This window comes from Pteropus medius, unplaced genomic scaffold (assembly GCF_902729225.1).
Source record: "Pteropus medius unplaced genomic scaffold, Ma_sr-lr_union100, whole genome shotgun sequence".
In the NCBI taxonomy this organism is placed as follows: Eukaryota; Metazoa; Chordata; class Mammalia; order Chiroptera; family Pteropodidae; genus Pteropus; species Pteropus medius.
In genome coordinates this window covers 11,643,359-11,670,077 of record NW_024350924.1, presented here as the reverse complement: position 1 = coordinate 11,670,077, position 26,719 = coordinate 11,643,359, and the positions used below count along the sequence as shown (strand labels likewise).

The window sequence follows — 26,719 nt, the reverse complement described above, 5'->3', positions numbered from 1 at the left end:
AGTCTCCATAACAGGGATAAAATCTCGTCCAAAGGGTTTTAATGAGGAATAAATGAGGTAATGTTTGTATTTATACACAGTAGGGCTCATTAGTAATGAGTCTCAAAAAAAAAACAAACAAACCAAAAACCATAATATGGTTCAGGAACAAAAGTCTTTATAATTTCTTTAACCACAGGAGTGTTTAAAATATAATTGGAGCTGTGTTCTGACCTGGGTCCTCTAGTTTTACCAGATTTTGATGAATAAGCCAACTTCTTTCTCTAATTTGATGAAATTTAAATAAGATAATGACATTACCTGACCCTGTTAGTACTTTCCTGGTGCTATATCAACAAAAATTTTCCTGTGGCAGAAACTAAGGATACAGCTAGAATATAAAGATGAATCCTTTCCCGCCTTGAGGAGTTCAAACTAGAGGAGTTTGGAGACCCATAGAAACAGAGGGTAAGCAAAAACCACAAAACACAAACTTCAGAAGTCAGACAGATGCAAAGAGATTTACACGTATGAGCTATTAGAGCTACAAACATGGAACACTTGAAACAGTCTCTTCTACTAAATCGTTGAGGGTGGGGGGTAACTCCGTTAAGAAAGGACGTAACTGCCTATAGCTATAGAAAGCTCCTACTTAAAATCTGAAGAGAGATCTTCCTGAAATTTTTTTTGCCATTGGAAAATAAAAAACTTACTATGAAAAGCAGGGCTGTCACATCTTTTTACGATGTTTCAAAAAGCTGGTCTTATGGCCTTTTGGAATCTTACCCTGGAAGGGATGGATGTGTGACATTTTAAACCCTAGGCTAAAGCAGAGCCCTCATCTTCTGATACTTGACTGACAGCTGATTGGGAGCTGGCCAAGAGCTGCTGGGCCTGACAGGTGGACTAGTGTGATTCCCCACTCCAGACCAGTGGTGACAAATTTAAACAATCTTTGGCACTCTCGGCCTCTTTCTCGACTCATCTTTCATTACTGTACTCCTGCTTTAACCTAGCTTATCAGCTTGCCTTCACAAGGGATCTGAGCAAATTCTCATTTCTATTCTCCAGCATACAATTTTTTAGCCTTCAGAATGCTCTCTCCTCTGTTTTGTTCCGCTGGGTGATATCCAATAAATCTAAGACCTGGCTCAATATTTTTGAGAAGGCTTCCATTCATTCATTCACCATATACTGAGTGGTTAGGCCTTCTATATTAATTGACTATACTCCTCTACGTTCCTTCAGCAATTAGGCACCCCATTTGTTCTACTTTTGTACATATGGTATATTTCACACAGGTATTTTCAAGTTATTACCTTTATTCTGCCTCTCAAACACAAGCAGTGACTTTTTTTTTAATCTATATCATCGTCCCAATAATAGTAATACAGTAATAGCCGTAGTACTAATCTGTACTTTCTTTTAATCCTCACAAACCCCTGTACAGTGTTACTATTCCTGGATCCACTTTGCAGACACGGAAACGTAGAAAAGAGGTGAAATCAGTCATCCAAAATCAGCCTATAAGTGGCATCCAAGATCTGGACTCAAATAACTAGCCTCAATGCAGAATATTAAGTAAAGCCCTTTGAAGATTGGGACAGAGGTTACGTTAGCACAGAGAGTTCTGATGGAGAGGGCTCCCAATCAATAACGCTGACAAATACACAAAGTCAACACCAGAGGTTCATCTGCAGGCGTGTGTTTATTTAATTGTATATGGTTTTGTTTGGAAAGAAGGGTTATGCCCTCCAAGCCTTTTTCATTTCACTCACCTGTCCCAAACTGGCCTTGTCCCGCCCCTCCCTGTGGGGATCGACGTCCGGGGGCTGGAGGCCAAAGGCTGTCCAGACAGGTGGTGACCTCGGAGGCAGAACTGTCGCCTCGAGTCGCGCCGCTAACGGCGAAAGATTGACGCGGTTGGACCGCGCCATTCTCGAAGCGATAAGGGGCGTAATCTGGGGCATCGTCCTTCAAGATGACTAGGAAGAGGGTAGTGAGGGTGACTATCTTCCCCGCCCGCCCTCACTCTTTCTCCTCTGCCCGCTGGGCCCCCGGCATCCATTCTACAGTTTGACTTACTGAGCGAGCCGTGCGGACTAAGGGGAAGGCGGAAAGCCACCGACTGCAATTACGGTGGCGCCGCGCCTACCGCAAACGGGCTCATATACGGACGATTCGCATGCACTGGGGACGCAGTTTGTGCTTCTGCCCGGACGGCGCCCACGCTCGCCTGCCGCTCGCTGCTCCAGGCCCGAAGCCCACGCCCCTCGTCCAGCAAATCGCACTGCGCTCTGGGCTCGCTCGGCCTCGCAAACCCCCGGCCTTGGGCCCGCCTCCCGCGGCTGGCCCCGCCTCCCGGCCGCAGGCCCCTCCCCGCGCCCTCTCGCCCCTCCCAGCTCCCAAACTCCTTCCCCGCCCCCTTTTCTATTTCTGAACAGGCGTGTTCCAGCCAGCTCACCCGACTCCTCTCATTGCTATGGGATCGGTAGGGTCCTGAGCGTCGGAGCCGCAGGGACGCTCATCCCAAGAGGGGCTTGCACGCCGAAGAATCAAGCCCTGCTAGGGGCTTTTTTTTCTTTTTTTCTTTTTTTTGGCCTTGACTGTGCGGAGGGAGGAAGCGGAGGTCGCGCGGCGCGGGCGGACTCGAGGCCGCGCGAAGGCCCCTCAGGCGGGCCCTGGGGCAGCCCCGCAGCTGGGGCCTGGTGCAGCCGCCGCGGCCGCTGTCAGGGAAGCGCAGGCGGCCCATGGAGCCCGCGAGCGGCCGCTGCTGCTGAGGCGGCAGTGTCGGCAGCCCGGCCCGGCCCGCCCGCACCTCCTCCGCGGGGCCCCCCGGAGGTAAGCGACTCCCACTCCGCGAGTCCCCCTCGCCGTGTGCGTGTGTGTGTGTCTGGGGGGGTCCCTCTCCCTCCCTGTCCCGCACAGCCTCCCCGCCCCCACACCCCGGTTCAAACTACAAAACCCCCCCGCGGCAGCTGCACCCCCGGGTCTCTTCTCCACCCTTTCCAATCAAGCCCGGGGTCCTCGTCTGCTGTTTGGCTTCCTCTTCTGCTTAGCTCCTCCCTCTACCCCGGGGATTCCCCCCTCCCTCGCCCTGATCCCTGCTGCCTCCGTCCCGAATTATTGTCTCTGAAGTCACGAACTCTTTCCACATCAGGACGCCTCTTACACTGTCCATCCTTGTTTGTCCTTCCTCGTCGTCTGCGCTCCTGCCCCAAAACTTTCCCATGACCTCCGCCTGTATCCCTTTTTCCATTTTGCCCCTTCCCTCCGACGTCTCCGCGCATCCCCGGCACTGGGTTCTCGTTCCTGGAGCTAAGGATTGCGGCCCTCTCTTCCTCTGCTGCTTCTGATTCCATTACCTCACCGCCCCCCACCCAGCTCCTGGCTTCCAAGAATTGCCTGTGCCCCTCTCCTTAGGATCTCGCCGTCATTCCCAGGGTATCACGTGCGTTCTACTTTGACCTTAATCCTTCCCCTTCTCTGGAGTGCTTTACGATCCCCGTAAGTTTCTTTAGCCGCCCATTCCCCCTTCTTATTCCCCAGCCACTGGAGGTTTGTTCCCATAGAAGAGAGATCTGACAGTGCCCCTTCCGTTCTGGATTTCCAGCCTTGACACTTTCTCCATCAGGTTTCCAGAATGTTGCTCACCCTTGTGACACTTGACCCTGCCTTCCCTGTGGTCTGTATGTGTTCTCTGCCCCACTCTATCTCTACATACCACTTATTTTAGGATCAGCTAAACCTTGAACTAAGGAAAAAAATGTGTCGGGAGGAGGGGGAGCCCCAGCTGTCTCACTCAGGCTTTTCTGGCAGAAGGGTGTTTCTGAAGGATGGAGCAAGTTTTGAAGACGTCCCTATCAGATTACGCTTTGTTGACTACTCAGGATCAGCCACTAGGAGGGATGAACAGTCCTGTGTGGAAACTGACTGAGGCTGTGAGAAATTTTGTTTTGGATTACGTAATTTTAGGCTTGTCTTAAAGGGATCACAGAATAGAGTGTCTTCCCACCCCTGTCCAGATCCCAGAGGAATCAGTTTACTGTCTGTGGCTTACTGTAATAGTTTTGGTTGATGCCATATGAGCTTAGGGGCTGGGGTGGAGTTTGGGGGTAACTGGGAAAAGGAACACGAGATAATGGAAAGAGCTTGTACAGTCAGGTCGAGATTCCTGAGTTCAATATGTGACTTCCTCACTTGACCTCTAGAGTGACCTTTTTGGGAACATGCTCCACTGTATAGGCATCAGTAGAGTAAATGGCAAATAGGATGCGGGCTGTGGGGGAAAAAATAAACTCAGTTTGTTTACAGAACACTCTATAAACACTCAGACAAAAGGTATTTATTAGTAGTGGTTTAGTTGTCCTGAGAATTTTCCTCCATCTCGGTCCCTCTGTTGGGTCTTTCGAGTCTACGCCCAGGGCGGTAAGTCCGTTTGAGAGACAAGCTCCAGGCCCGCTTCCTCCACCTGCCGTGCTTTGTCGTCCCGCTGCATCAAGCATCAAGTTGCTGTGCTGTTCCTTCTGCAGCGCTTGACCCATAACTCCAGATTCCGTGGGTGGAAAGTATGTTTGTGGGCAAGCCCTTCGAGGAAGCTGGCTGGAAAAGAGAAGGTGGAGCGAGCTGGGACTTAGAAAACTGGTTGCTCCCTTGTGTGCCATGTCTCCCTCTTGGCCTGCAATAATGACGAGGGCCCAAGGAGTTCCATTCATCTTCCTCCCCTCGGCCTGTTTGAAAGTCTTCTCGCTACCTCGTCCCTCTTTTTCCTTCTCCCTTGTCCTCCTCGTTGACCAGAGTGCAGTCTGCTCACAATGCCCCCTGCTAGGAGCGGCTTCGCTCCTCGGGAGCACCCTCAAAGGGAAATCGTGTTGCCTTGGTTTCCCTGCTGCCTTCTCAGAGCTGGGTCCACACCGCGTGGTGCATGAGAACATGTTTGCTGAACACCATCCAAAGCAGCGAATTGAGGTTCTTTCATTTGGGGAAGAGTCTAGGAAGGACTTTTCAGTAATTGGCACAAGACAAGAGAGGGCCCCGTCCAAGTGCGTTTGTGGCTTGCAGCAGGAGGCGCAGTTCAGAGAGAGGCGAGGAGACAGGTCGCTTTTCCTGTCGTCCGGCTGTTTCAGCAGAGGCTCCCAGAGCTGGCTTGGGCTGTCTGGCTGGATCTGCTTAGACCAGCTCCGTGGCCCCGCACAGACAGTTCTCAGACTGATTCAGTATTGACTTAGCTATCCTGAGACCACCGCCCTCCCTCCCCTCCTGCTGGTACCTTGAGAATTCCCTCTCTCCTGATGCCACCCCCCCTCGGGGCTTTAGGTGAGCATTTACCTGGTTCCTGGTAGGGCGTGAGCCTGCTAGGCCTTGCGTTTCTACAAAGAAAAAGTAGCACTCAGTGTCCATCTCTACCATTGAGGTCAAGGGGGCAAGATGAGCTGCGACCTCCTTAAAGCAAGGCTTGAACTAGACCTCAAGACGGAGGGAGAACTTCTTAACGGCAGAGCAGGCAGCCCAGGGCCATGTGGAGTCTCTGGAAGAGCAACATCTTTTTGAAAATTGTTGTTAAAGGTAAATGAGTACCTGGTAACAAATCCAAAGGTACGTAAGAGCTTATGATGAAAATCAACAGTCCCGTCCCATCTCCTTCAGAGTTAACCTCTGAATCAGCTTGCTGGTTACTTTGGAAGGTTATCACCATAGCTTTAGAGAAAATGCTTGTGCCTCTATTTCTTAATTTATTAATTTTACAGAAGAGGGTTTAGCTTTAGAGGATTTATACCGCCCGTTTATCTGATTATGCCATTTTTATTTCTACTGGAAACCTTAAATAACATATTCGAATCCCCCCCCTTTTCTTCCATTAACTTTTAACAGTCTCTCTTAACTACTCCCCTTGTAGGATGAAGATGCTGGCTAAGCTTCCTTTTTTCCCAACTCATATGATCCATCTCAAAGAGATTTTTTAAAAGGAGGAGGAAAATTGAGGTTTCCTATCTGCTTGGAGGCAGAGCACTAAATCAGATGATCTCCTAAAGGCGATTCTGTGAGCGTACAGGAACATATAAAAACACGAGGATTGGTCCGAACCTATTCATATTTATCTAGTTCGTGGAAAAGATTCGAAGAAAGGAATGGGGATGAGCTGGCTGAGGGGATTGATTCGGAGCTCTTGCCCATCCTGTCCTAGCAGAGACGGGTCCAGTAAGCCTTTAATGGAGGCCAGCGGAGGGCTGTTAGCCTGGAATCTTTCGAAGTGATGAGAAGCGGGAAGCCAGCCTAAGTGAGAGCAGCCCTTCCCGCCAAGCAGGGTCCTCTGCAGACACTTCAGTGCTCAAGCCACACAGAACACATGCCTGCAGACACCCTCGCTGTCCTCTACAGCTGCTGCTCTGCTCTGCACACCCCTGATGCTCAGATGAGGGTTCCCTCCGTTGCCCAGACATAGCCATGGGGCCCAGCCAGTTGTCAGCATTCCCACCTCCCTTTCCTAGAAGCCAGCTGCTCGACCGGGGTGGGAGAGGCCTCTTCAGTCCCCTGCAGTCCCACTGGGAGGCCAGGTTAGGCTCCTCGTGCGAAGTGTGCAGCCTCAGTTGTCTGAGTGTCTCTGAGAGCCGTGGGAGTCGTTTCATATCGAAGGTTTGGATTCTTACTATTTTCCTCATTCTCTGACTTACGAGGAGAAGGGTGATAAGTACAGGATCTCTTCCTTTTCCTTTCGCTTTCTAGTTCTTTCACTTTCTTTAGAATGTTACTTGTCAAAGCTGTATTTTCTTAGCATTTGAAAGTGAATGAGTTAATACTAGGGACTATATCTGGATTTGGGGTTTTAGAGAATCCTTTTCCTATTTTTTTTTATTGTCTAAATTGCCAAAACAACTTAAATTCCTTCAATACTTACTTCCCCACGTGTCTCGCTTCAGCTTCAGGCAGTCCCCGAGGCTCAGAGAGGCCAGGATGGAGGCCCAGCTCCAGTTTGGCAGTTTCTAGTGGCAGAGCTGCCTGTGTAGGAGAGGAGTGTGGTTCCCTGGGGAGTAAGGGCTGCCAAATGGGGCATCTGCTCCGTGGAGAAGTCCCCTGAATACTGTGATGGGGGCTTCTTAGCTGAGCCTTGGGATGAAAGAAATGGTGTCCCTACCTCCCTTCTTCACTAGGAAAGGCAGCAGGTGTGACCAGATGGGGCAGACACCTTTTGCATCTCCTAGTGAGGTCTGAGATGCCGGAGGTGGGAGAGCATCTGAACCTCATTTCCCATGGAAGTTTTGAAAAGTGGAGTTTGAGGAGCTTTTGGTGACTTGGAAGTCTTTGCAGCAGAGGAACAGGGAGAAACGTACCAAGCATGGAGAGATCGAGGGGAAAAAGTTGTTTGCATAAAATGATCGAGGCTACCGTGTGAGTTGCCAGGTAGACCTAAAAGGTAGTGGTCCCAGTTGAATTAGAATGACCTTCTGGTGCAGACTGCTCTGTAAAGGTGTGGCGGGGGATGAGTAAAGCTCCCTTCTTATTCCTGTGCAACCCATAGTTGCGAGTAGAGACAGATCCACACAGGCAGCCATGCTGGTTCTGCTGCTCAGCGGGCACTGCGTAATCTGGGGAGAGAGCGGAGTGAAAGGGTTGCCACCTTTCTCACCAGTGCCAAGCTCAAGCTGCGTCAGGGACATTAAATTCAGGATGAGCTCTTGCTTGACAGAGTTGGGAGAGAGACAAAGCAGAGTGGCCTTTTTTGGTGATCTCTGAGAACAGAAGAGTCCGCATCTGTCTTCCTCCAAGACTTGAACGCTGTTGGGAGGCGGGAAGCTAGACTGCACACTATTGGGGAGAGGAAAGTAACCTTGACTCTTAACACGTCGGAGGGGCAGTGAGGGACACTGGAAGGGTGGCAGTGGGAAATGGGGTTCCCCAGAGTGACTAGAGAACCCGTATCTGGAGCCTCCTTCCACCCAGAGCGTGTGCACCCGGGTTCACCAGGGTCGAAGGCGATGTCTCTGATGGGTGGGAATTCACAGCGTCCCAGCTCTGCAGTAGCCTTAGACTCACTCCATTCGCCTTTTCGCGAGGAGGCCTCCGAGCCCGTTGCTGACCACAGCCAGGCACTGGCCAGGGGTGGACCTGGCATTGACAGCGTGCCCCTCCCGGCCTCTACTTTGAGATGCCCTCCTGTTTGCCCTGATTCTCCTGATCGGGATCATTCTGAGAGGGAAGTAGCTTTTGTTAGCAGCGTTCTCACGCAATTTCCTTCTGCGAGTCCGTCCGGAGAGGGATTCTTAGATGTGCGACTCCTGTGCCCCTGTACTTCGGACATTCTGGCCCCGTGAGTGCCAGCCTGATTTTGTCCTGCCTTCTCACAGCCCCCAGGTCTCGGAGTGTCTGTGAGAATGGGAAAAGTAATGCTAGGGTAGCCGAGGGCTGTCAGAAATGTCATGGGAGCTTTTCAGACGGTGAGGTACCTATAGCTCGGTTCCCTTATAAACGCATACTTGTTTACTAACGGTCTTTATACACGCGTGGAGTTACCATTCCACATGGCAGCAGCGAGAAGTAGATAGATATGTCTTTCCCATTTTGCAGTCGAGGAAATCGAAACTCAGAAGATGCGTGGCTTGCACAGATTTCCACATCTCATGATGGCGGAGCCAGGATTTTGAACTCCAGCCTTTCTGACTCCAAGTTCAGTACACTTTCCGCTTTACTCCAGCTGCCACGGCACTGGAGAAGGGGGGACGATGTCACGGAGTCAGACACATGGCACTTCAGCTGGGCTGCTGATGCTGGTTTTAGAGCCTGGCCTGGTATTTGCTGGCCCTTATTCCTTGGGACTTTTGAGTCTGAAAGGGAATGTAAGAAAGTGTCTGTAACTAGAAAAATACATGAAGACTTTAATACTGAGTACAAGTGAGATGCTCAGGACCTGTGCATGGAGTATCACGAGTAAGGAAATACAGTTTAAAGAGGAAAAGAAAAAGTTTATTGACAGGCATTTAAAGGGAGACCCGGGACGGGCACAAAGATAGAAACGCGTTTGAAGAGGTAAGGACAAGGGAATAAGACCCGACTTGCTTCAGTCTACCTGAGGAATTTGTAAACTTATATAAACATAAGACATATAAAGCAACGTTTTGCAAATACAGGTAAGGAACAGCGCCAAAGCTGGTTAACTTAACGCAGGAGGAGTGAAGAGCAGTTAGTGAGGAGAGGTGGCGGTGGTCGGGGAACGGTTCCTGGCAGCGAGTGACTTTTCATGTTTATTTGTTTGTTTGTTTGGTTTTTAATTTTTCTTATGGTGACATTGGTTGACTAAATCCAGTAAGTTTCGGCTGCACACTTTAACAGTAAGGCATATATATATGTACACTGTGTGTTCACCTCCCATAGTTAGATTTCTTTCTGTCACCACATATTTGACCCCCTTTACTCCATCTACCTCCCCCCTCTTCCCCCACCCCCACTTTTCATCAGTTTTTAAAGGAGCCCAGGAAGACAGAGAGGAGGTGCCTGGGAAGGTTTCATGGCGAAGGGGAGGCCTGAGGGCAGTGCCACTGACTAACTAGCGCGTGTATGTGTCTCCCTCCCTGTCCTTTCTCCTTCCTCCCTCCTGTAGCCTGGAAGCCCAAAGTCTGGCTGTGGCCATGGGAGACACGGTCGTGGAGCCTGCCCCCCTGGAGCCAACTTCTGAGCCCACTTCCGGGCCACCGGGGAATAATGGCTCCTTGCTAAGCGTCATCACGGAGGGGGTCGGGGAACTACCAGTGATTGATCCCGAGGTGGCCCAGAAGGCCTGCCAGGAGGTGCTGGAGAAGGTCAAGCTTTCGCACGGGTGCGTGACCGTCTGTAGCAAAGGCACCCCACTGGAGCTGGTCAATGGGGAGGGGGTGGACAGTGAGATCCGTTGCCTGGACGATCCACCTGCCCAGATAAGGGAGGAGGAAGATGAGGTGGGGGCCACCGTGGCCTCGGGCACAGCCAAGGGAGCAAGAAGGCGGCGGCAGAACAACTCGGCCAAACAGTCTTGGCTGCTGAGGCTGTTCGAGTCCAAACTGTTTGACATCTCCATGGCCATCTCGTACCTCTACAACTCCAAGGAGCCCGGAGTGCAAGCCTACATCGGCAACCGGCTCTTCTGCTTTCGCGACGAGGACGTGGACTTCTACCTGCCCCAGCTGCTTAACATGTACATCCACATGGACGAGGACGTGGGCGATGCCATCAAGCCCTACATCGTCCACCGCTGCCGCCAGAGCATTGACTTCTCCCTCCAGTGTGCCCTGCTGCTCGGGGCCTACTCCTCAGACATGCACATTTCCACTCAGCGACACTCCCGTGGGACCAAGCTGCGGAAGCTGATCCTGTCCGACGAGCTGAAGCCAGCTCACCGAAAGCGGGAGCTGCCCTGCTTGAGCCCAGCCCCTGACACAGGGCTGTCCCCCTCTAAGAGGACTCACCAGCGCTCTAAGTCGGATGCCACCGCCAGCATAAGTCTCAGCAGCAACCTGAAACGAACAGCCAGCAACCCCAAAGTGGAGAATGAGGACGAGGTAAAATTCCTGGGGGGTCAGAGGGGCAAGGTGGCACGGAGACAGGATGTCTGCCGTGGGGTCACTCTGTCCTTTTCTCTCCTCCTCTCTGTTCCATTTCACTGATACAAGCGTGGAATGTTAGAACGGAAAGAGACCTTAGAATTCACGTATTCCGACTGCCTCATTTTACAGAGGGAGGAGCTCGGAGACCCAGAGAGATACAGTGACTGTCTCAGGTCACAAAGCTGATAGCAAGGCCGATAGTCCTTTCTGCCCCACGTTTTTGCCAAGCCGCACTGCCATTCCGTTAGCACCCCACTTGCTAAGGCCTGTGGCGGGGACCCTGCCCAGCCTGACTCAGAACCGGGGATGTCGGCCAGAACCTGTCAGAGCAGCAGCCACGGGCGGGAGAAGGGACCGTGTGTGTGTGAATCGGGTGTGTGCTGGGAGGGGAGGCGTTAGGAGCTCCTTCATCCTCCTGCACCCCTCCTCGTGAAACCCTCTCCCCCACGCCCGGAAGGCCCTGCTTTTTGTTTTCGGGGGGGCGTGGTTCATTCCCTGTCACCGAGGCATCTGCAGGACCCTTTCTACCTGCCTTCCTCGGGGGACGGGGTCGGGGCACAGGGACGGCATCTCAGTCTTTCCCAGATCACTGGGGAGAAGCACAGAGAAAAGAGGGATGCGGTCTGAGCTGGGGGAGTAAGTCTTGGGCAGACCCAGTGTGGAGAGAGAGCTGCAGTAGCCGCTGGGGGGTCCACTTAGGGTACAGAGCGAGGAGGAGAGAAGCCTGTCATTGGTTACGCCCACCTTGCATCCCACGTCTGGACAGATAGCAGGGGAAGTTGCCCAGCGGACAGCCAAGTGTCAGTGACCTGGTGCCCCGGCCAGACAATGGTGCCCAGTCCCCCCTCTGACTCACCACCAGCCCCGCTCCCATCCTGGCCGCCAGCCCGGCCTGGGAAAGAAGGGAGAAAAGAAAGAATTTGCGCTTGTTGGAAAATGCATATAGCCCTGGGGCCGGCATCTGCCTCCGTGGGGTGCATGACCACCCAGGTTTGGCCGCAGTGGGGCTGCCTTCACCCGGAGGGAGGTCGGAGTGCATAGGGGAAGGAAAAGGCGGGCGGGGACCGCGGGCACTGCAGAGCCGCTCGCTCTGGAAATTTGGTGTTTATGATGATTTAATAACAGTGAAGCTAAAAGAGCTAATGTTTATCGAGCACTTATGTGCATCCTGTCGAGTACTTCACATTCCGTCCTCACCGACCCCAGGAGGCGGGCGTTACTCTACCGGCAGACGGCGGGGCAGGCAGACGGGGCGGGCAGACGGGCCGAGAGAGGGTAGGCGGTTTGCCTGAGGTCTCTCACCGAATGAGTGGCAGACCAGGCCTCACGTTCCGGCCGGGCTCCCAGTCGTCCAGCTGATCTGTCTTGGGTATTTCTCAGCGTCTGCTTGCCCAGGGTCCCGGCGGTCAGTCGTTTGGGGGAGGACAGCCTGGGCCTTGGCCACCTAGGCCTCCACCCCGCAGAGGCAGAGCCCCAGTGTTCCCAGAATTCGAAAGGACCATTTCATTTCTGGTTGTGCTTGGCAGGGAAGCCCAGGGCCGTGAAGGGAGAGCAAGAGCCACCCTGATCCGGCGCGGTCACGCGGAGTTTGGGCGCTCCCTGTTGGGGACAGGCCTGTAGCAGTGTGCGTGACAGCGGCGGCAGTGACCCCTGCTGCCCCTCGTCAGGGCTTTTCTCTGTGTGTGTTCTGCATTCCTCATCTTAGGGCCAGAAAGGCTGAGGCCTTGAGGCTTTGCTCACTCCGTGCTGGTCCCCGGTCCCTCTGCCTTGCACCTGACTTGCCTGGGTGGCAGTATGGGCGACACACTGAGATGCAGGTGTTCCGTGAGTGCCTGGGTCCTGAGGGCGGCTCCTCCAGCCACCATCTTCCCAACCTGGCCCCTCTGTTGTGGGACACTAGATCCAGGGAAGGAAGGTGGTGCCACACCCCCAGGCACTCCTAGGTTATTCGATGCAGGCAGAACAGGACACCCGAGCCCTCTGCGGCTCCTCGGGAGATGTGCGCGAGAGGGCGCACAGAGCGTCCTGCCAGAGCCTGCGCGCTGAAGTCCAGCGCCGAGTTCCCGCCAAACCCCTCTGGCATTTCGAAGACATGTCTCTCAAGGTCTTCGTCCCCCAGACCCCGAGGGGATTGGTAGGCCTTCCACGCCTCCTGCCACGCGGCATTCATGCTCTCAACAGGCAGTCACTGAGCTCGTCCACGTAGAGCCCTGTGCCACAGGCGGTGGGGGCGGGGGGGCGGGAAGAAAAGCTGTCCTTCCCTGCAGGAATTACAAGGTAACACGGACCCCAGCATCTAGGGTACTGTTTAGTTTGCGCCTCTTGGTTTTGTATCCTGACACTTTACCGAATTTATTAATTCCAGCAGTTTGTTGGTAGAATTTGTGACTCTCATTTCCCCGCGTATGAGGAGGACGTGTGCCGCTTGCTGAAACCAGGCCCGTCGTGATCTAAGTCTGGGCAGAGACTTCTTGGGAGAGGCTTTGGCTGGGACCTGACACTGGTCTCATCAGCTCTCCTTGTGGGTGCTGAACTCAGTCCTGCGCCCCTCGCCTCTAGGGGCGCTCGTGATCCCACCGAGGCTTCTGTTTGGATCAGGAGCCTTTTACCACCCCCTGCACTCGGAGGGCTGTAGACTGCTTTCTCTGTCGGCCCCATGTTCCCGCAAAGCCCACCTCTTCAAAGCAGTTTTTATCAGCCGAGCTGGAGAACTCTGCCCAGGCGGTCTCCCTTCCCATTCGTAAGCAAATGGTAATGAACTTGGCATCGGGTGCAGGGAGCAGGGTGATTTAGGTGCCACGCCACAGCCTGCCCCACAGACACTCGTGCTGGACCCGCTTTGTCAGGACTCAGCCTTTGTACAGAGCAGTCTGCCGCGTGTGGCGCTGCAGCCCGTAGGGTGTGATCGCGGCTTCTTGGCCTCAGCCTCTCTCCGTGGAGCTGACTCAGGAGGAGCAGTCGGGCCTGCAGAGTAGGGGAGAGGGGCAGGGCGTGCACTCCCTCCCCGCCCCCAAGGCTGGTGATGAGTCAGAGGGGACCTGTCTGTGGGAGACGCAGCTGGAGCGTTGCCCAGGGAGACAGCGTCCTGTCCACTGCCCCTCCCCCACCAGCTCATGGGGAGAAACCGAACCACTGAGTCACCCCAGACTCGCACCCTCGCTGCCACCTCACCCAGTGCGGGGGCGGAGTTGCCGCCTTGGGAGTCTGGCTTGGCCTCCCGAAGTGCCCTTCCCCCAGGCTCTCCAGGGGGAGGCCTGACTGGGACCTCCAGCCAGAGCAGAGCCAGACTGTGGAGCTGAGGCCAGCAGATGCTTGAAATGCCGCTTGCACTGCTTCTGCCCTGGGAGCTTGTGGGGCTGTCTCTGGAGTCAGGCCCCTCCTCTCCGGCAGGATCCTGAAAAAAAAAAAACACAAAAAAAGCTATAGCCCTTTTCCCTGTTCTGCTCACGGACCCCAGTGAGACCCAGAAGTGGGTGAGATGCGGACAGACGCCCTGGGCTGGGCCTGGGACAGCTGCCGCCGAGCACTCGGCTTTCTCGGGTGGAGTCAGCTAGGACCCAGCTCCCAACCTGTGTCAAACAGTCGCAGTGGAGTGTGTGTGCGGGCGTGGGGGGGGCGAGGCCTGCGGAGGTTCCTGGGTGGGAGAGGTTTCCATTCTTTACTCCGGCAGCATCGAGCTGGTCCCTGCTCGTGCCTCCGCAGTGTCCCTCGTCACATGCTTCCAGGTTGGGGTTCGGCTTCCCGGGGTGGTAGGAGGCTGATGAGCGACCGGATAGAGCCAGCACTGACGGTTTAGCTCCTCTGCTTCCTGCCGGAAGTCTCAGGAACCCGGAGGACCACGAGGTTCTGTCGGGCCCACGGGAGAGGGTTCAGTCGGGAGCATGTGAGTAGGTAAAGAGAAAGCAGGGACGTTTGGCAGTGCGGTCACCTCCCTAAGTGACCAGCTTTGCGGTTTAGACCCAGAAGGAAGACGCAGGCAGAACAGAAGGGAAGGAGTGGAGAGCAGAGGCCGCTGTCCCTTTAGCCTTTCCGACCTCAGGTCTAGCCAGCCTGCCGGTCCCCCGGCCTGTCAAGAAGCTGGGCAAGGGCGTTTCTGGGTCGACTTCCTTTCGGTGAAGCAGGAGGGTAGAGCTGCCCCGGAGACGCGGTGCGGTCCAGGTCGGAGCTAAATCTTTGCCTTTGTCTCTCCTCCCCCACCCCCCACCCCCCGGCCTTTCCCAGGAGTTCTCCTCCAGCACCGAGAGTATTGATAATTCATTCAGTTCCGTAAGTGGGGCTGGGTGGCAGGCTGGGCTGGGTGGCAGGCTCCCCCCATGGCTGCATTTCCTCTCCGTCCCCAGATCTTCTGAGCCCCCAGGCCAAGGCTGGCTTTCAAAGGTGCCTTTCTTCCTGGGACATCAGCCCCTCCCTCCCAGGCCTCCCAGACCTGAAGGAGTCCCCTGCCCTGTCACCAATGCCCAGAGCCCAGGCTCAGTGGGGACCACAATGTGACAGCCCCCAGGTCCTGAGGCTCTAGAACAAACAGCTGGGGGAGAGGTAGAATTCACCCCTGGACTGGAGCTGAGAACCCTTTCCCCACGGCCTCTGCCATCAGACCATCAAACATTTACTCAGTGCCTTCTAAGTGCTGGGCCAGCTGATCCCAGAACCAAGGAGGATTTGGCCTGAAGGCAACTTCTATCTCCCCACAGCTGGTTTTTTTTTTTTAACTTTGGCCACATTTCTTCCAGGTCTGAGGTCTTCCCTTTCCCAGCTTCCTGCCCAGGCTGTGCCTTAGTTGTCACTCCTTTCTTGTTCCCGCCGGACTAACCCCTGACCCTCCGATCCCACGGGGTCTTGGACTCTGGTGCTGGGCAGAGACGTGAGAGGAAATGCTGGTCCCTCTACATTTTATTTTGATTTGTCTATCCAATCCATTTTCTCTGTTCTGCGCTGACCCCCTTTCAATCATGGTTCCCATCTCCTCCCACGTGGCAGGGCCTGTCTCTTGAGGCCTGGGGTCGCATTTCCAACATGCTCTCGTAACTTAGGGGCCCCCGCCCCAAACACTGATTTGATGGGACGGAATTCTGCCTTTTCTAATCTGAGATGACTATGAATTGGTTGGGGTGGAGGGTCCTTGGGACAGTGACCATTTGCCACCTGAGTGGATGGATCAGGGGGTCAGGATGAATCCTGTTAGGCCTCTGGGATATTTCCAGAGACCACAGAACCCTAGTTCTATTGTCCTCCTGTATCTCTTTTCAAGCCTGCCTCCTAAAGCATTCGTGACTGATTCAGACACCCTGGTTCAGTGTCGTGTGGGGCCCCAAGCCAGCCCCCGTGGGGCAGAGGCTGAGAGGTGAACCTGGCTCTGCACACCTGCAGAGATAGGTCTGGTACTGCCCAGCTTGCAAAAGAAGCTCTTTTTTGCAGTGTGAGGGAGTGAGGGTAGAAATTCTCAATCAGGAAACTAAGCAAAACACACGGAGAGGGAGAGAAAAGCCTGGTGAGTGAGATACTGTTTCTATGTGAGGAGGAGACGTCCTTATCTGGCCGAGGGGAGGTGGGACCGGGCACTGGGTGGCCGTCCTGATAAATGCCCCTTCCGGTAGACCAACTTGGACCGGGGAAAGAGCCCCTTTTCATGTCTAGCTGTATCCATCCCCCACACACCCCAGACTGACTTTATCCTTTGTGGGGGGCGCCTGAACTGCCTGCATGTGGAGCCCAGCTCACAGCAGGGAGCAAATGTGGGGACCCTACTCCTGGGGAAGAGGACCCAGGGGGGAATCGCTGACAGAGACAGGCCTTCAGGGTCATCGTCAAGGGCCGAAGCAGCTACTGCTTCTCCCGCCCTCGGGCCCGCGCCTGCCGCCTGCACCTGCCTTGTCTTGCCCGTTGATTGTCCTCGTCGGTGCCAGGTCTGCTCGTCCTCCCCCGTCCCTGCATGCGCGGCGACCTCGTCAGAGGTGTGGGGTGGAGGGGGATGCGTGGAAAACACCACAGGCATTCGAGTGGAGCAAGTCCCCCTTGGAAAGGAGATACTGACTGCACTCTCCTGCCTCGCCTTGGGGGCCCCGGCAGAGCCCCAGCCCAGGGGGCATCCCCATCTCGAAACGTGCTCAGCGTAAGCGGCCCTGGGTAACTTCCGGGAGTTGTCCCCCGCCCCCCGCCCATCTTGAAGCCTTGGGCCGGTTCCCGAGGACGTCCGAGAGAAGAGGGGTGCATCCCAGTGACCTGGGCTCCCCCCGCCCCGTACCCTCAGGAAGCAGCCCGTGGAGAAGGGCTGTGCTGGCTCTTCGCCCTGCTCCCCACTCAAGTCGAGGGGTGGGGTGGGACGTGGGGCCGAGCGGCGGCCACTCCCCTGGAGTTCTCTGGGTGCTGGGCTCCCTGGCTCACTCGGCCAGGGTTGACAGAGTGGGTGGGCCACTTCTTCCTGTGGTTTCTTCACCGTCTTCCACTTCACCCCAACCCTCTGCAGCCTGTCAGACTGGCTCCTGAGCGGGAATTCATCAAGTCCCTGATGGCGATCGGCAAGCGGCTGGCCACGCTCCCCACCAAGGAGCAGAAGACGCAGCGGCTGATCTCAGAGCTCTCCCTGCTCAACCACAAGCTCCCTGCCCGGGTCTGGCTGCCCACTGCCGGCTTTGACCACCACGTGGTCCGTGTGCCTCACACCCAGGCTGTTGTCCTCAACTCCAAGGACAAGGTAGGCAGGTTCCGCTCCATGGCTGTCCAGGGCTTGCGTCTGCCCGGAGCTGCCCGCCCAGCATCCGACTCCCTCGTGGTTCGTGAGCACGTGTTCCCCTTGACTCTGTGCTGTGTGCTTCTGAGAGCCCACTCGTCCCCGCTTTCTGGGCTTTGGTTTTCTGGACCAAAGAGGCCTGGCTTTTCCAGCTCACCTGCAGCCACGTCCCAGGAGAGAGTCGCTCCTCGCCCATCCACACGGTGCTTCGGGGAGCTCCCCGCCCATCCACACGGTGCTTCGGGGAGCTCCCCGCCCATCCACACGGTGCTTCGGGGAGCTCCCTGCCCATCCACACGGTGCTTCGGGGAGCTCCCCTCGGGCCCTCCCGACCTCGTGGGCTTTCCCAGCACAGCAGCAGGAGAGCAGAGGGGCCTCTTTCTAAGCCCTTCAGTGAGCGGAGTGGGCAGGGCGGAGCGAAGCCCGAGTCTCGCTGGGGAGACCCAGCGGAAGCTGTCTGCCGGTCGGAGCCAGTACTGGTGGTCAGGCTTCTCTTGCAGTAGTGCTGATGGTCGGAGCGCCGCTCGCGCCAGAGCCCGGCTCTCTCCCAGCCTGTGTCTAGGACGAGCTCCCGGAGCTCGGTTGCAGCTGATAGTTTGGAAGGGGTTCGCCCAAGTACGTCACCTGTGCATTCTGAAGCTCAGCTGAAACATTTTGAAGATTTGTGTCCTCTCTCACCTGATTCTTCATAGAGGTGTTCAGAGGACAGGGTCCTGCCCTACAGTGGCATTTGCAGTGTCAGGACTGACAGCTGAGGGTTGGCGCTCGGCGTGGGCAGCAGGAAGAGTTGTGTGAACTGCTCACATCTGGGAACAATGGCGGCAGTGTGTTGCAGATACTTTCCTCACTCCACCGCCTACCTCCCCAGGCTCCCTACCTGATCTACGTGGAAGTCCTCGAATGTGAAAACTTCGACACCACCAGCGTCCCTGCCCGGATCCCCGAGAACCGCATCCGGAGCACCCGGTCCGTGGAGAACCTGCCCGAGTGCGGTATCACCCATGAGCAGCGGGCGGGCAGCTTCAGCACTGTGCCCAACTATGACAACGATGACGAGGCCTGGTCCGTGGACGACATAGGCGAGCTGCAGGTGGAGGTGAGGGGGCGCCAAGGAGGCGACATGGGGGCACAACCCCTGTTCCCCGAGAGCTTGCGATACATTTGAGACCAGTCAGCACACCCTGGGGCAGGCTGAGGCAGGCGCCCAAATGGAGGGGGTAGACGGAAATGGGGATCAGAGGGGAAGCTCCGAATGCTCCAGTCTGGACTAGACCCAGGGTGGGGCTCATCTTCCTGCAGAATGGACGGAGGAGCTCAGCCCAGCGGGGTGAGCACCTGCCTTATGAAGTTGTCTTAGGAAAGCAGAGAGTGATAAGCCATGCATTTATTTGTTCGTTCGAGAACTGTCTGTGGAGGGCCGCCTTCGCGCCAGCCCTGGCCCCTGCCCGCAAGGAGTTGATGACCCATAGGAGGGAACCAGGCCGGCCGGCAGGCAGCTGCATGCTGTAGTCCGGGTTGTCTGGAGGGCGGGGCGTTATGGGAGCACCCGATGGTGGGGGCAGCACTTAACTCTAGACTTGGGGTTGAACACACCCCAAAGGATTTCCTGGAGGAAGTTATATCTCAGCCGAGGCTGGAAGCTGGATACGAATTAGCTGGGCTGAGCGTTCCAGGCGGAGGGAATAGCATGTACAAAGGCTGGAAGACGAGAGAGCTGGGCCCGTTTTAGGAACTGAAAGAAATTTTGTCTGGCTGTGATGTGGTGCGAGGTGGGAAATGGCGAAGAAGGAGGCTGGGGCGGCCGGCCGGGGCCCTGCGAGAAACTTGGACTTCATTCTGGCGCAGGGCACAGAGTCAGGATCTCAAGCAGGGCTGTGACACAGCCACAGCTCACTTTATGCAAGGACAGACTCTGTCTTTGAGCTCGCAGTCCAGATGGGGACATTGGACACGGACGCTTAAGAAAAATTTATAAGTGATGAGCGGAGTTGAGAAACGCTCTGGTTCGAGGGAGGGAGAGGAGCGGGCGCTTGACGTGGGCCTCGGGGTCGGCGGAATAGTTTACGGTTCTGGAGAGGCGGGAGGTAGGGTTGGGTGGCTTAGACTGGAGAAATGGCCGAGGGACCTAGGCTGGAGAGGGCCTGTTTTGGACCCTGAGGGAGACTGCGTCCCGCCCCTTGGGGAGCTCTGAGCGTCAGACGGAGCATCAGGCCGTTGGGGCAGCGGTTTGCAGACGTGAGCCCTTGGGCGTCTCCAGAGAACTCGGTGAAAGTTCAGACTTCCAGGTGCCTTCCCAGCAGTTCTGCTCAGGATCAGGAGTGTATTTTAGGGGCGTTCCAGGTCTTTCTGATGCAGGCAGCTCACACTCGAGGGCGGATGCGGGTGCTTAGGCAGTGGCGGGTCCAAGCGGTCAGGGTGGCGTGTAACCAGGGGAGGCTTTGGGAGCGGTCAGGAAGGAAGGGATGGTCCTGACCTGAGGTGGCAGACTCACAGGGTGGCCTGAGGCGGGTGAAAGACGTGAGACCTGTGCTTAGCACTCCGACTGGCCACCCCCGCTGTCCCCAGCTCCCCGAAGTGCACACCAACAGCTGTGACAACATCTCCCAGTTCTCCGTGGACAGCATCACCAGCCAGGAGAGCAAGGAGCCTGTGTTCATCGCAGCGGGGGACATCCGGTATGGCCAGACCACGCTGTCGCTGCGTCCCTTCCTCTCCGGCAGCCTGTCTTTCCCTTCTCTCTCTCCTTACTCTTCGTGTCCCGGGGCCACCGACCTCGAGGCAGTGAAAGCGCAGGCCAGGCGGAGAAGATGCTAGGTCACTGCAGAAGGAACTAAATGTCCAAAGGACTCGGAAGGGATGAGCGCACCAGAGGGCGGGATTAGAGCAGCATTCCTCCGCCTGTGGGGGCCGCGGGAGTCTCAGGCCAGGTTTCTGTGGGTGCCCAGAGCCAAGGAGGCAGTGCGGGAAACGCCGCGCAGACAGGGTGTAGACAGGGCCGCAAGGCTCTGAGTGGCCCCTCCAAGCGAACGATGGTTTCTTCCTGCTAGCCGGCGCCTCTCGGAGCAGCTGGCTCACACCCCCACGGCCTTCAGGCGGGACCCGGAAGACCCCTCTGCAGTCGCTCTCAAAGAGCCCTGGCAGGAGAAAGTGCGGTGAGTGCGGGCGGGGGCCCCTTAGCCCGGCAGAGCTCAGAGGCAGCCTCATCGTCCCCCAGGCCCCCGAAGTCGTGTCCTCGCCCTGGCATCACCCTCTGCTCCACTGCTCTTGTCTTTGCAGGCGGATCAGAGAGGGCTCCCCCTATGGCCATCTCCCCAATTGGCGGCTCCTGTCAGTCATTGTCAAGTGCGGGGATGATCTCCGGCAGGAGCTGCTGGCTTTCCAGGTGTTGAAGCAGCTGCAGGTAAGAAGAGGGAAGGAGAAAGAAGGGGAACTCAGGCCACCTGCAGCCCACCTGAGGTGACCATGCAGGGTGCTCCCCAGGGAGCTCTGCTGCGGACCCGCTTCCCGCCCAGCGCTAAGCTGGATGCAGGTCAGACCCGAGCTGGGGCCCCTTCCCCAGCGACCTGCAGAAGTGCAGCCGCAGGAACAGCTCCACAGCGGCCTCTTGTGGCCCTTTGGTGATCTGCACCTGCTCTGATCACAGATCTCAGGGTCCTGGCTTTGTCCTTCAGTCAGAACTCCCACTGGTCCTCGCGAGTGGGTTGCCATGTGTGGAGATGTCAGTCCCCCGAGCCTCGGGGTTGGTCCTTGCCAGTAGCTTCACCTTTTAAATTCAGTTCTTTATAGACATATTTCATTTTCTAGAGAACTTTTTTATGACTCTAAATCCTTTTCCGTTTTTTCTCTATTCTTAGAACTTGTGTTAATAGCTCCATTCTCGCCGCTTGTGACGTGGCCGTGGGGTTCCCTGCTCTTCCCGCCTTTTTTGGGCTTTGTACCTATAAGGCGCCTTTTCCCACATACTTTCCCGTGTCTTTTCAGGCCCTGGACTTCCTTTCAAAACTCCCTGGTCCTCAGTGGGTTTTACTCGATGGCCTAGAATCCAAGGCTGCCAAGGTTGGGGACAGGGGGATCTGAGCCTCCTCCGCCAGTTTGGGGGAAGACGATGTCCTGGTGCTTCTGTCTCCTCACAGTCCATTTGGGATCAGGAGCGCGTGCCCCTGTGGATCAAGCCGTACAAGATCCTTGTGATTTCGGCTGACAGCGGCATGATCGAACCAGTGGTCAACGCTGTGTCCATCCACCAGGTGAAGAAACAGTCGCAGCTGTCCTTGCTCGATTACTTCCTGCAGGAGCATGGCAGCTACACCACTGAGGCCTTCCTCAGCGCCCAGCGCAGTTTCGTGCAGAGCTGCGCTGGCTACTGCTTGGTCTGCTACCTGCTGCAAGTCAAGGACAGGTAGGCGAATTCCTGCCCTCACCTTAGCCTTTTCTCCAGGGTCCCCTCTGTCCCTCCGTGTGTCACTTTCATTGACTCGTCACTGCCTTCCATTGTCAAGATGTAAAAGGCAAAACAAGCAACATGTTTTAAGTGGAGACAGACGTGTTCACGTGCCATTCAGTGGAGGGGGCAGACTGACCAGCGCCGGGGGTAAGGGGCAAGGACAGGGCTTTATGGCGGAGCGAGGCTGTGGGCCAGCAGAGTCTCGAAGGTCGAAGGAGAATACGGACAGAGGAGGCTGGGGGGGAAGGGTGCTCCGGGCAAAGGAACAGCTCGGTGTGGGTCAAGCTCGGGCTTCACTGCCTGGCAGGAGACTCGTAGGCGGTGACGTCAGACAGGTAAGGTGAGGCCAGATTAGCAGGGCCTTTGTGGTGAGGCTGAGGAGTTTGATCTTGCCTCTGTGTAGTGAGTGCACCCTGTGGCACTGTGGGTGGGGTTGGGTATAATTGGGTCTTTAGCGACAAAGCGAGAAGCATGAAGCCTGGCCTGGGGGCGGGGGCTAATGACAGCGCAGAAGGCCGAAGGGGAGATGAGATGTGGCGGGACAAAGTTGAAACTCCCAGCTCTGGAATCTCCTTCCATTCCCACACAGGGTTTTCAGAACTTCTAAGTATCTGTTGCTTTGCCCAGGCCTGTCATTTCCAATATCGCACGACCTTTACGAGGCCCAGCTTCGCCTAGGGGTGAACAGCATGTCACACACAGATAATTCCACCCAGACAGTGACTCAGGGCCAGTATCCCAAATGCTCCTGCGGGCTGCTCATGGGGCACGGGCAGCTGCCCTGGGGAGGCAGAAGGCCAGCGGCTGGGGCTCCAGGGCTCCCGGCGACATGGCGGCTGTGAGATCTGGCCAACAGAGCGGCTTATCAGAGATCTAGCGTCTATTAAGTGCCTGCTGTGGCCTGACATTTTCACATGGAAACCAGCCGAAAACCCTGTCGGACAGGTGTGTCCCCGTGCCGGGACTCAGGGTCAGGGCGCTCTCAGAGCCTGCCCTCACCCACCTGGTCAGCCCTACACATGAGCCTGGAGGAGGCGCTGCGTTTGAGGGCTGAGGCGAAATGCAGTTATTTATGAAGAACTTGGCCACAAGCTTCAGACTGTCCCTAAAGAGTCGGGGTTTTCAATCCAGGGCCCAGAGGGCCTGGAGCTGAGTCCCGGTACTAAGTGGGCGTGGGAAGCAGGTGCCTCTGGGCTTTCCTTTAGGGATCGGGGTGGGGGAGGGGTGCCAGGCAGCCGGTAGACCTTGCATAGTAACTCAGGAAAGAATACTGCAGTCAAGGCCCGAGCGGAGACAGCCCCTGGGAGGAAGTGGCTGCGGAGCACCAGGCTCCAAGCTGGGGCAGGGTTCGGACCGCTTCACCCGTACCAGGCCGCGTCCCGACTGTCTCCAGACGTTAAGGAAGAGGAGAAGCTGCCCTCCCTGGCCTTGGGGCCTTGGGCATAAAAGTACTTTTGTCAGGGCCTGTTCCCTCACCTGCGAAATGAGAGGTCAGACTGAGACATCTGGAACCTTCCTGGCTCTCCAGGTTGTGTCTTGGTGGCTAAATTTGCAAGATACTTTCCCAGAAGGGAAGGGACTCAGGTGGTACTGGGTCCTCCTTCTGTCCCCCTTTCTTTGGCCAGTCAGACCAACCCCAGAGAAGGTGGCCTCAGACTGCGTGCTCTCAGCCTAACAAAGCCTCTGCTGACTCTGTGGAACGGGCCCAGCCTCACATGCTTAGCATGTTAATTGTGCCCCCTCCTGCTGGCCATTGTGTGGGGACCACAGAGCCCTGGGACCGGCTCCCTCCAACTTCTCCAGCGGGAGAGGTGTTTTGTGTCTTTGCTGCAGTGACTTTACCAGGCAGTTAACACTTGCCCGTGCAGCCCCCGCGCTGCTTCACACGGAGACTCCCCAGCCCACTGCCTCGTGCGGGGGGCCGTGGTCTGCAGGGCTGGTAGGAGTCACCGATAAGACACAGGTCACTGGGTTCTGGCCCGAGGCCTCCCTCTGAGCCTCTGTGACAGCTGGCTGGGGCCTCAGAGCCTTCTTCCTTTGCTTCTGGGTTTTCTACTAAATTGGAATCTGGGTGCTAGAAATATGATTTTTTGGAAAGTTGAGGTAATCATAAACTATTTTATTGTTAATAATAGCGATTTCAGACCCCACAGCCGTTGTTAGCAGTTTACATTGATTTCCTCTTTCCAGAGCCAGCTCCAGGCCCTGGGAGGCGGGGCCAGAGTTACAGGCAGCAGGAAACACGATGGGTGTCATGTGGCCGGTGTGTTGCAGCTTGAGGCTGCCCCCTCGGTCACTTACTGCCGCTCCTTCCTCTTCTCTGACCCCCCCACCCCAGACACAATGGGAACATCCTTTTGGACGCAGAAGGCCACATCATCCACATTGACTTCGGCTTCATCCTGTCGAGCTCACCTCGAAACCTGGGCTTTGAGACATCAGCCTTTAAGCTGACCACCGAGTTTGTGGACGTGAGTCAGGAAAGAGAGGTGCCCCACTGTCATGGGAGGGGGAGCTGATGGGCTCCCCCCAAATTACGAGCGAACAGAACAGAGCTGGCAGGAGGTCAGGGCTCAGTGGGGTGTCCTGGGAGGCTTCCTGGCTGCCGAGAGCCAGGAAGGAGTGAGGCCTGGCGTGTTTGCGCCAGGGGAGGAAGGTGTTCTGGCCAACTGGACGCTGAGCCCCCTCATACCCACAGCTGTCCCCTACCCCCAGGTCATGGGCGGCCTGGATGGTGACATGTTCAACTACTACAAGATGCTGATGCTGCAGGGGCTGATCGCTGCACGGAAGCACATGGACAGGTGGTGCAGATCGGAGATCATGCAGCAAGGTGGGGCTGGGCCGGCGGGGATGTGGGGTGGGGGGCGGGGCGGGCTGGGGGGATCATGCAGCAAGGTGGAGGGACTTCCAGGAAGTTCATTCCACCTCTGACGGGGCGGCGGTCCCAGCTCTGATGCAGTGCCCCATGCCTCCTAGCTCCTGACAAAGCTAGGTCACAGGGGGAGGTGGCACAGGACCCAGAAGCGACCTGCGGGGCGCACTCGGGGAGAGAGCTGTCCCATCTCCGGCCCCTGGCTCCTTCCCGTCTCCCCTGCCCTGCGCTGAGGTCTCCTCCCGTCACTCAGCCTTTTGTTATCTCTGCTGCTGCAGTCACCACTCGCCTCCTCACTGGGTCCTTCGACCTCCCAGTGCCAGCCCTCAGGCCCCGTCCCTGTCCCAGGACGCACCCGTCCTGCTCTGGGCTGAGAAGTCTCCATCTCTGCTGTTTCCTCCCTGCCCCGCCATCTAGGCTGTTGGCCAGGTCCCTCCCCTCCCAGCCGTCTGGGCCCTTGACCCCACAAGGCTGCAGTGCACACCCAGTCCCAGCAGCCAGTCTCCTCCTCCTCCCCACCCCGCCCCCACCCCGCAGGCTGTCTCCGTTGCTCAGGAGCATCCCCATCTGGCCCCGTGATGACGGTGGCCCAGGTCATCTGTGAGTGTCAGATGTAGCATAGGCAGAGGCCTGCCACCAGATAAATGCCCAGCTCAGGGCCCATTCCCTAGATCCTCCCAGCCTTCCTTCTGGGTCCTGAGGCCCTTCCTGGGGGAGACATGGCGCTGGCCCTCTGCCCCCACCTGGAGGAGCGTGGGAGCGTGGGACGAGAATGGGCTGAGACAGGGCCCCCCGCCAGTTCTCCCTCCTCTAGCCAAGCAGAGCCGCGCCCACATGCTCGGGTCTCTGAGGTGGGGACGGGGCACCCGGGACACCCTTGGCCGTTTGCGGTGGCTGCCACCACTGCCCCCCCACCTGTGACCTGTACCCTTACCGCCCCCAGGTTCTCAGCTCCCGTGCTTCCACGGCTCCAGCACCATCCGCAACCTCAAGGAGAGGTTCCACATGAGCATGACCGAGGAGCAGCTGCAGCTGCTGGTGGAGCAGATGGTGGACGGCAGCATGCGCTCCATCACCACCAAGCTCTACGACGGCTTCCAGTACCTCACCAACGGCATCATGTGACGCGCTCCTTCTCGGGCCCCTGGTCGGAGAGACCCCCACCCGCCCGTCCACCCGAGGGAAACGGAAGGCAAGAAGTGCCCAGGATCGTGTGGTGACTGTAGAGCTTGCGGGGTGGGAGAGCCAGGCGCGGGGCACTCGCTGGGGTGCCACGTCCCCACCCGACAGACCCCAGGACTCACTGCCCTCCAGAGCAGGATAAATGCGAGGCCACTGGGCCTTCCTCCGTTGCAAGGTCTGAGAGGTCCCTCCCATCGCCTGTTCTGAGTCCCGGGCCGGGTAAGGGGGGTGTGGGTTCTCAGTACTTAGGACTTGACCCTGTGGTTCGCCTGTGGCCATGCTGCTGCCCGACGCCCCCTCCCGGGGACTGACTCCTGGCCTGAGGCCCCTCGGTGGGTGGGCTCTGGCGTGGCTCCTGCACTTGCCGAGCTGCCCTGGCACAGTGGCCAGGAAGGGAGGTGTCACAGCCCTCCATATGTGAGGGGACCGGCTGAGCCACGGGGAATTCCTAGCCCTGATCCCGTCCCCCACACCCAGGGAAATAGCTCTCAATTTTTTTATTTTCAATTTTTGTTTGGAATAAAGTCCTTAGTTAGCCATTGGTGTCATTTCTAAGTTGTATTTTTGGGGGGGGGTTTGTCAAGGAGTGAACAGATGCCGCAGTGTCCAGGATGCAAAAGGCAGCACACAGAACGAGATGGAGGAGGATGGCTTTTCCCTGCCTGCTCGGTCAGTGCCACCTCTTCCGGAGGACCACCCCGGTTTTGACTCTGGCCCCTCCACCAAGCCCTGCCCCCCCATCCAAGTCACACAGGACGAGGAGGACGGAGATTAAACCAGAACAGTTTAATGGTCTGGCTTTCTCCTCCCGTCCCCACTGTTAGTATCTCTACAAGAATAAAGGATTCCTGAGAGCCCGTCCCCTCCTCTCCCTGGGCCCTCCCCCGTGACAGGACTCATCCCTACCCACCCCCCTGGATTTCTGGGGGGAAAAAGACAAG

The 26,719-nt window shown here is 56.6% G+C and overlaps 1 protein-coding gene and 1 long non-coding RNA gene across 5 annotated transcripts; one reads left to right on the top strand and one right to left on the bottom strand.

Moving 5' to 3' along the window:
* Positions 1 to 1,668: 1,668 nt before the first annotated feature.
* On the bottom strand, positions 1,669 to 2,411 carry LOC120585241 (uncharacterized). The gene is made up of 2 exons (XR_005648282.1): positions 2,065 to 2,411; positions 1,669 to 1,964 (listed from the first exon to the last, which is right to left on the bottom strand). It is a non-coding gene; the product is annotated as an uncharacterized LOC120585241 (long non-coding RNA).
* Positions 2,401 to 26,637, top strand: PI4KB (phosphatidylinositol 4-kinase beta). 4 transcript variants are annotated; one of them, XR_005648279.1, is made up of 13 exons: positions 2,401 to 2,820; positions 9,572 to 10,505; positions 14,772 to 14,816; positions 17,014 to 17,241; positions 18,146 to 18,373; positions 19,843 to 19,952; positions 20,325 to 20,429; positions 20,554 to 20,677; positions 21,411 to 21,676; positions 24,060 to 24,192; positions 24,437 to 24,554; positions 25,540 to 25,788; positions 26,363 to 26,637. XR_005648279.1 is itself a non-coding variant. In XM_039841582.1 (12 exons), the coding sequence occupies exons 2-12, from the start codon at positions 9,600 to 9,602 to the stop codon at positions 25,719 to 25,721; spliced, it is 2,445 nt and encodes an 814-aa protein (XP_039697516.1). In that variant the 5' UTR covers positions 2,401 to 2,820; positions 9,572 to 9,599; the 3' UTR covers positions 25,722 to 26,318. The 4 variants fall into 4 exon arrangements, 3 of the variants coding, with proteins under 3 accessions (XP_039697516.1, XP_039697517.1, XP_039697518.1); XM_039841582.1 differs by lacking the exon at positions 26,363 to 26,637 and having other exon boundaries at positions 25,540 to 26,318; XM_039841584.1 differs by lacking the exons at positions 2,401 to 2,820; positions 26,363 to 26,637 and adding an exon at positions 3,360 to 3,486 and having other exon boundaries at positions 25,540 to 26,318.
* Positions 26,638 to 26,719: the final 82 nt, after the last annotated feature.

What these genes read in the sequence shown, in the direction of transcription:
- PI4KB (XM_039841582.1), top strand. Translation starts at nt 9,600, where the DNA reads ATGGGAGACACGGTCGTGGAGCCTGCCCCCCTGGAGCCAACTTCTGAG. An exon ending in AAGTGGAGAATGAGGACGAG is followed by an intron (nt 10,506 to 14,771) that starts GTAAAATTCCTG and finishes GGCCTTTCCCAG; the next exon opens with GAGTTCTCCTCCAGCACCGA. An exon ending in ATCGCAGCGGGGGACATCCG is followed by an intron (nt 19,953 to 20,324) that starts GTATGGCCAGAC and finishes TCTTCCTGCTAG; the next exon opens with CCGGCGCCTCTCGGAGCAGC.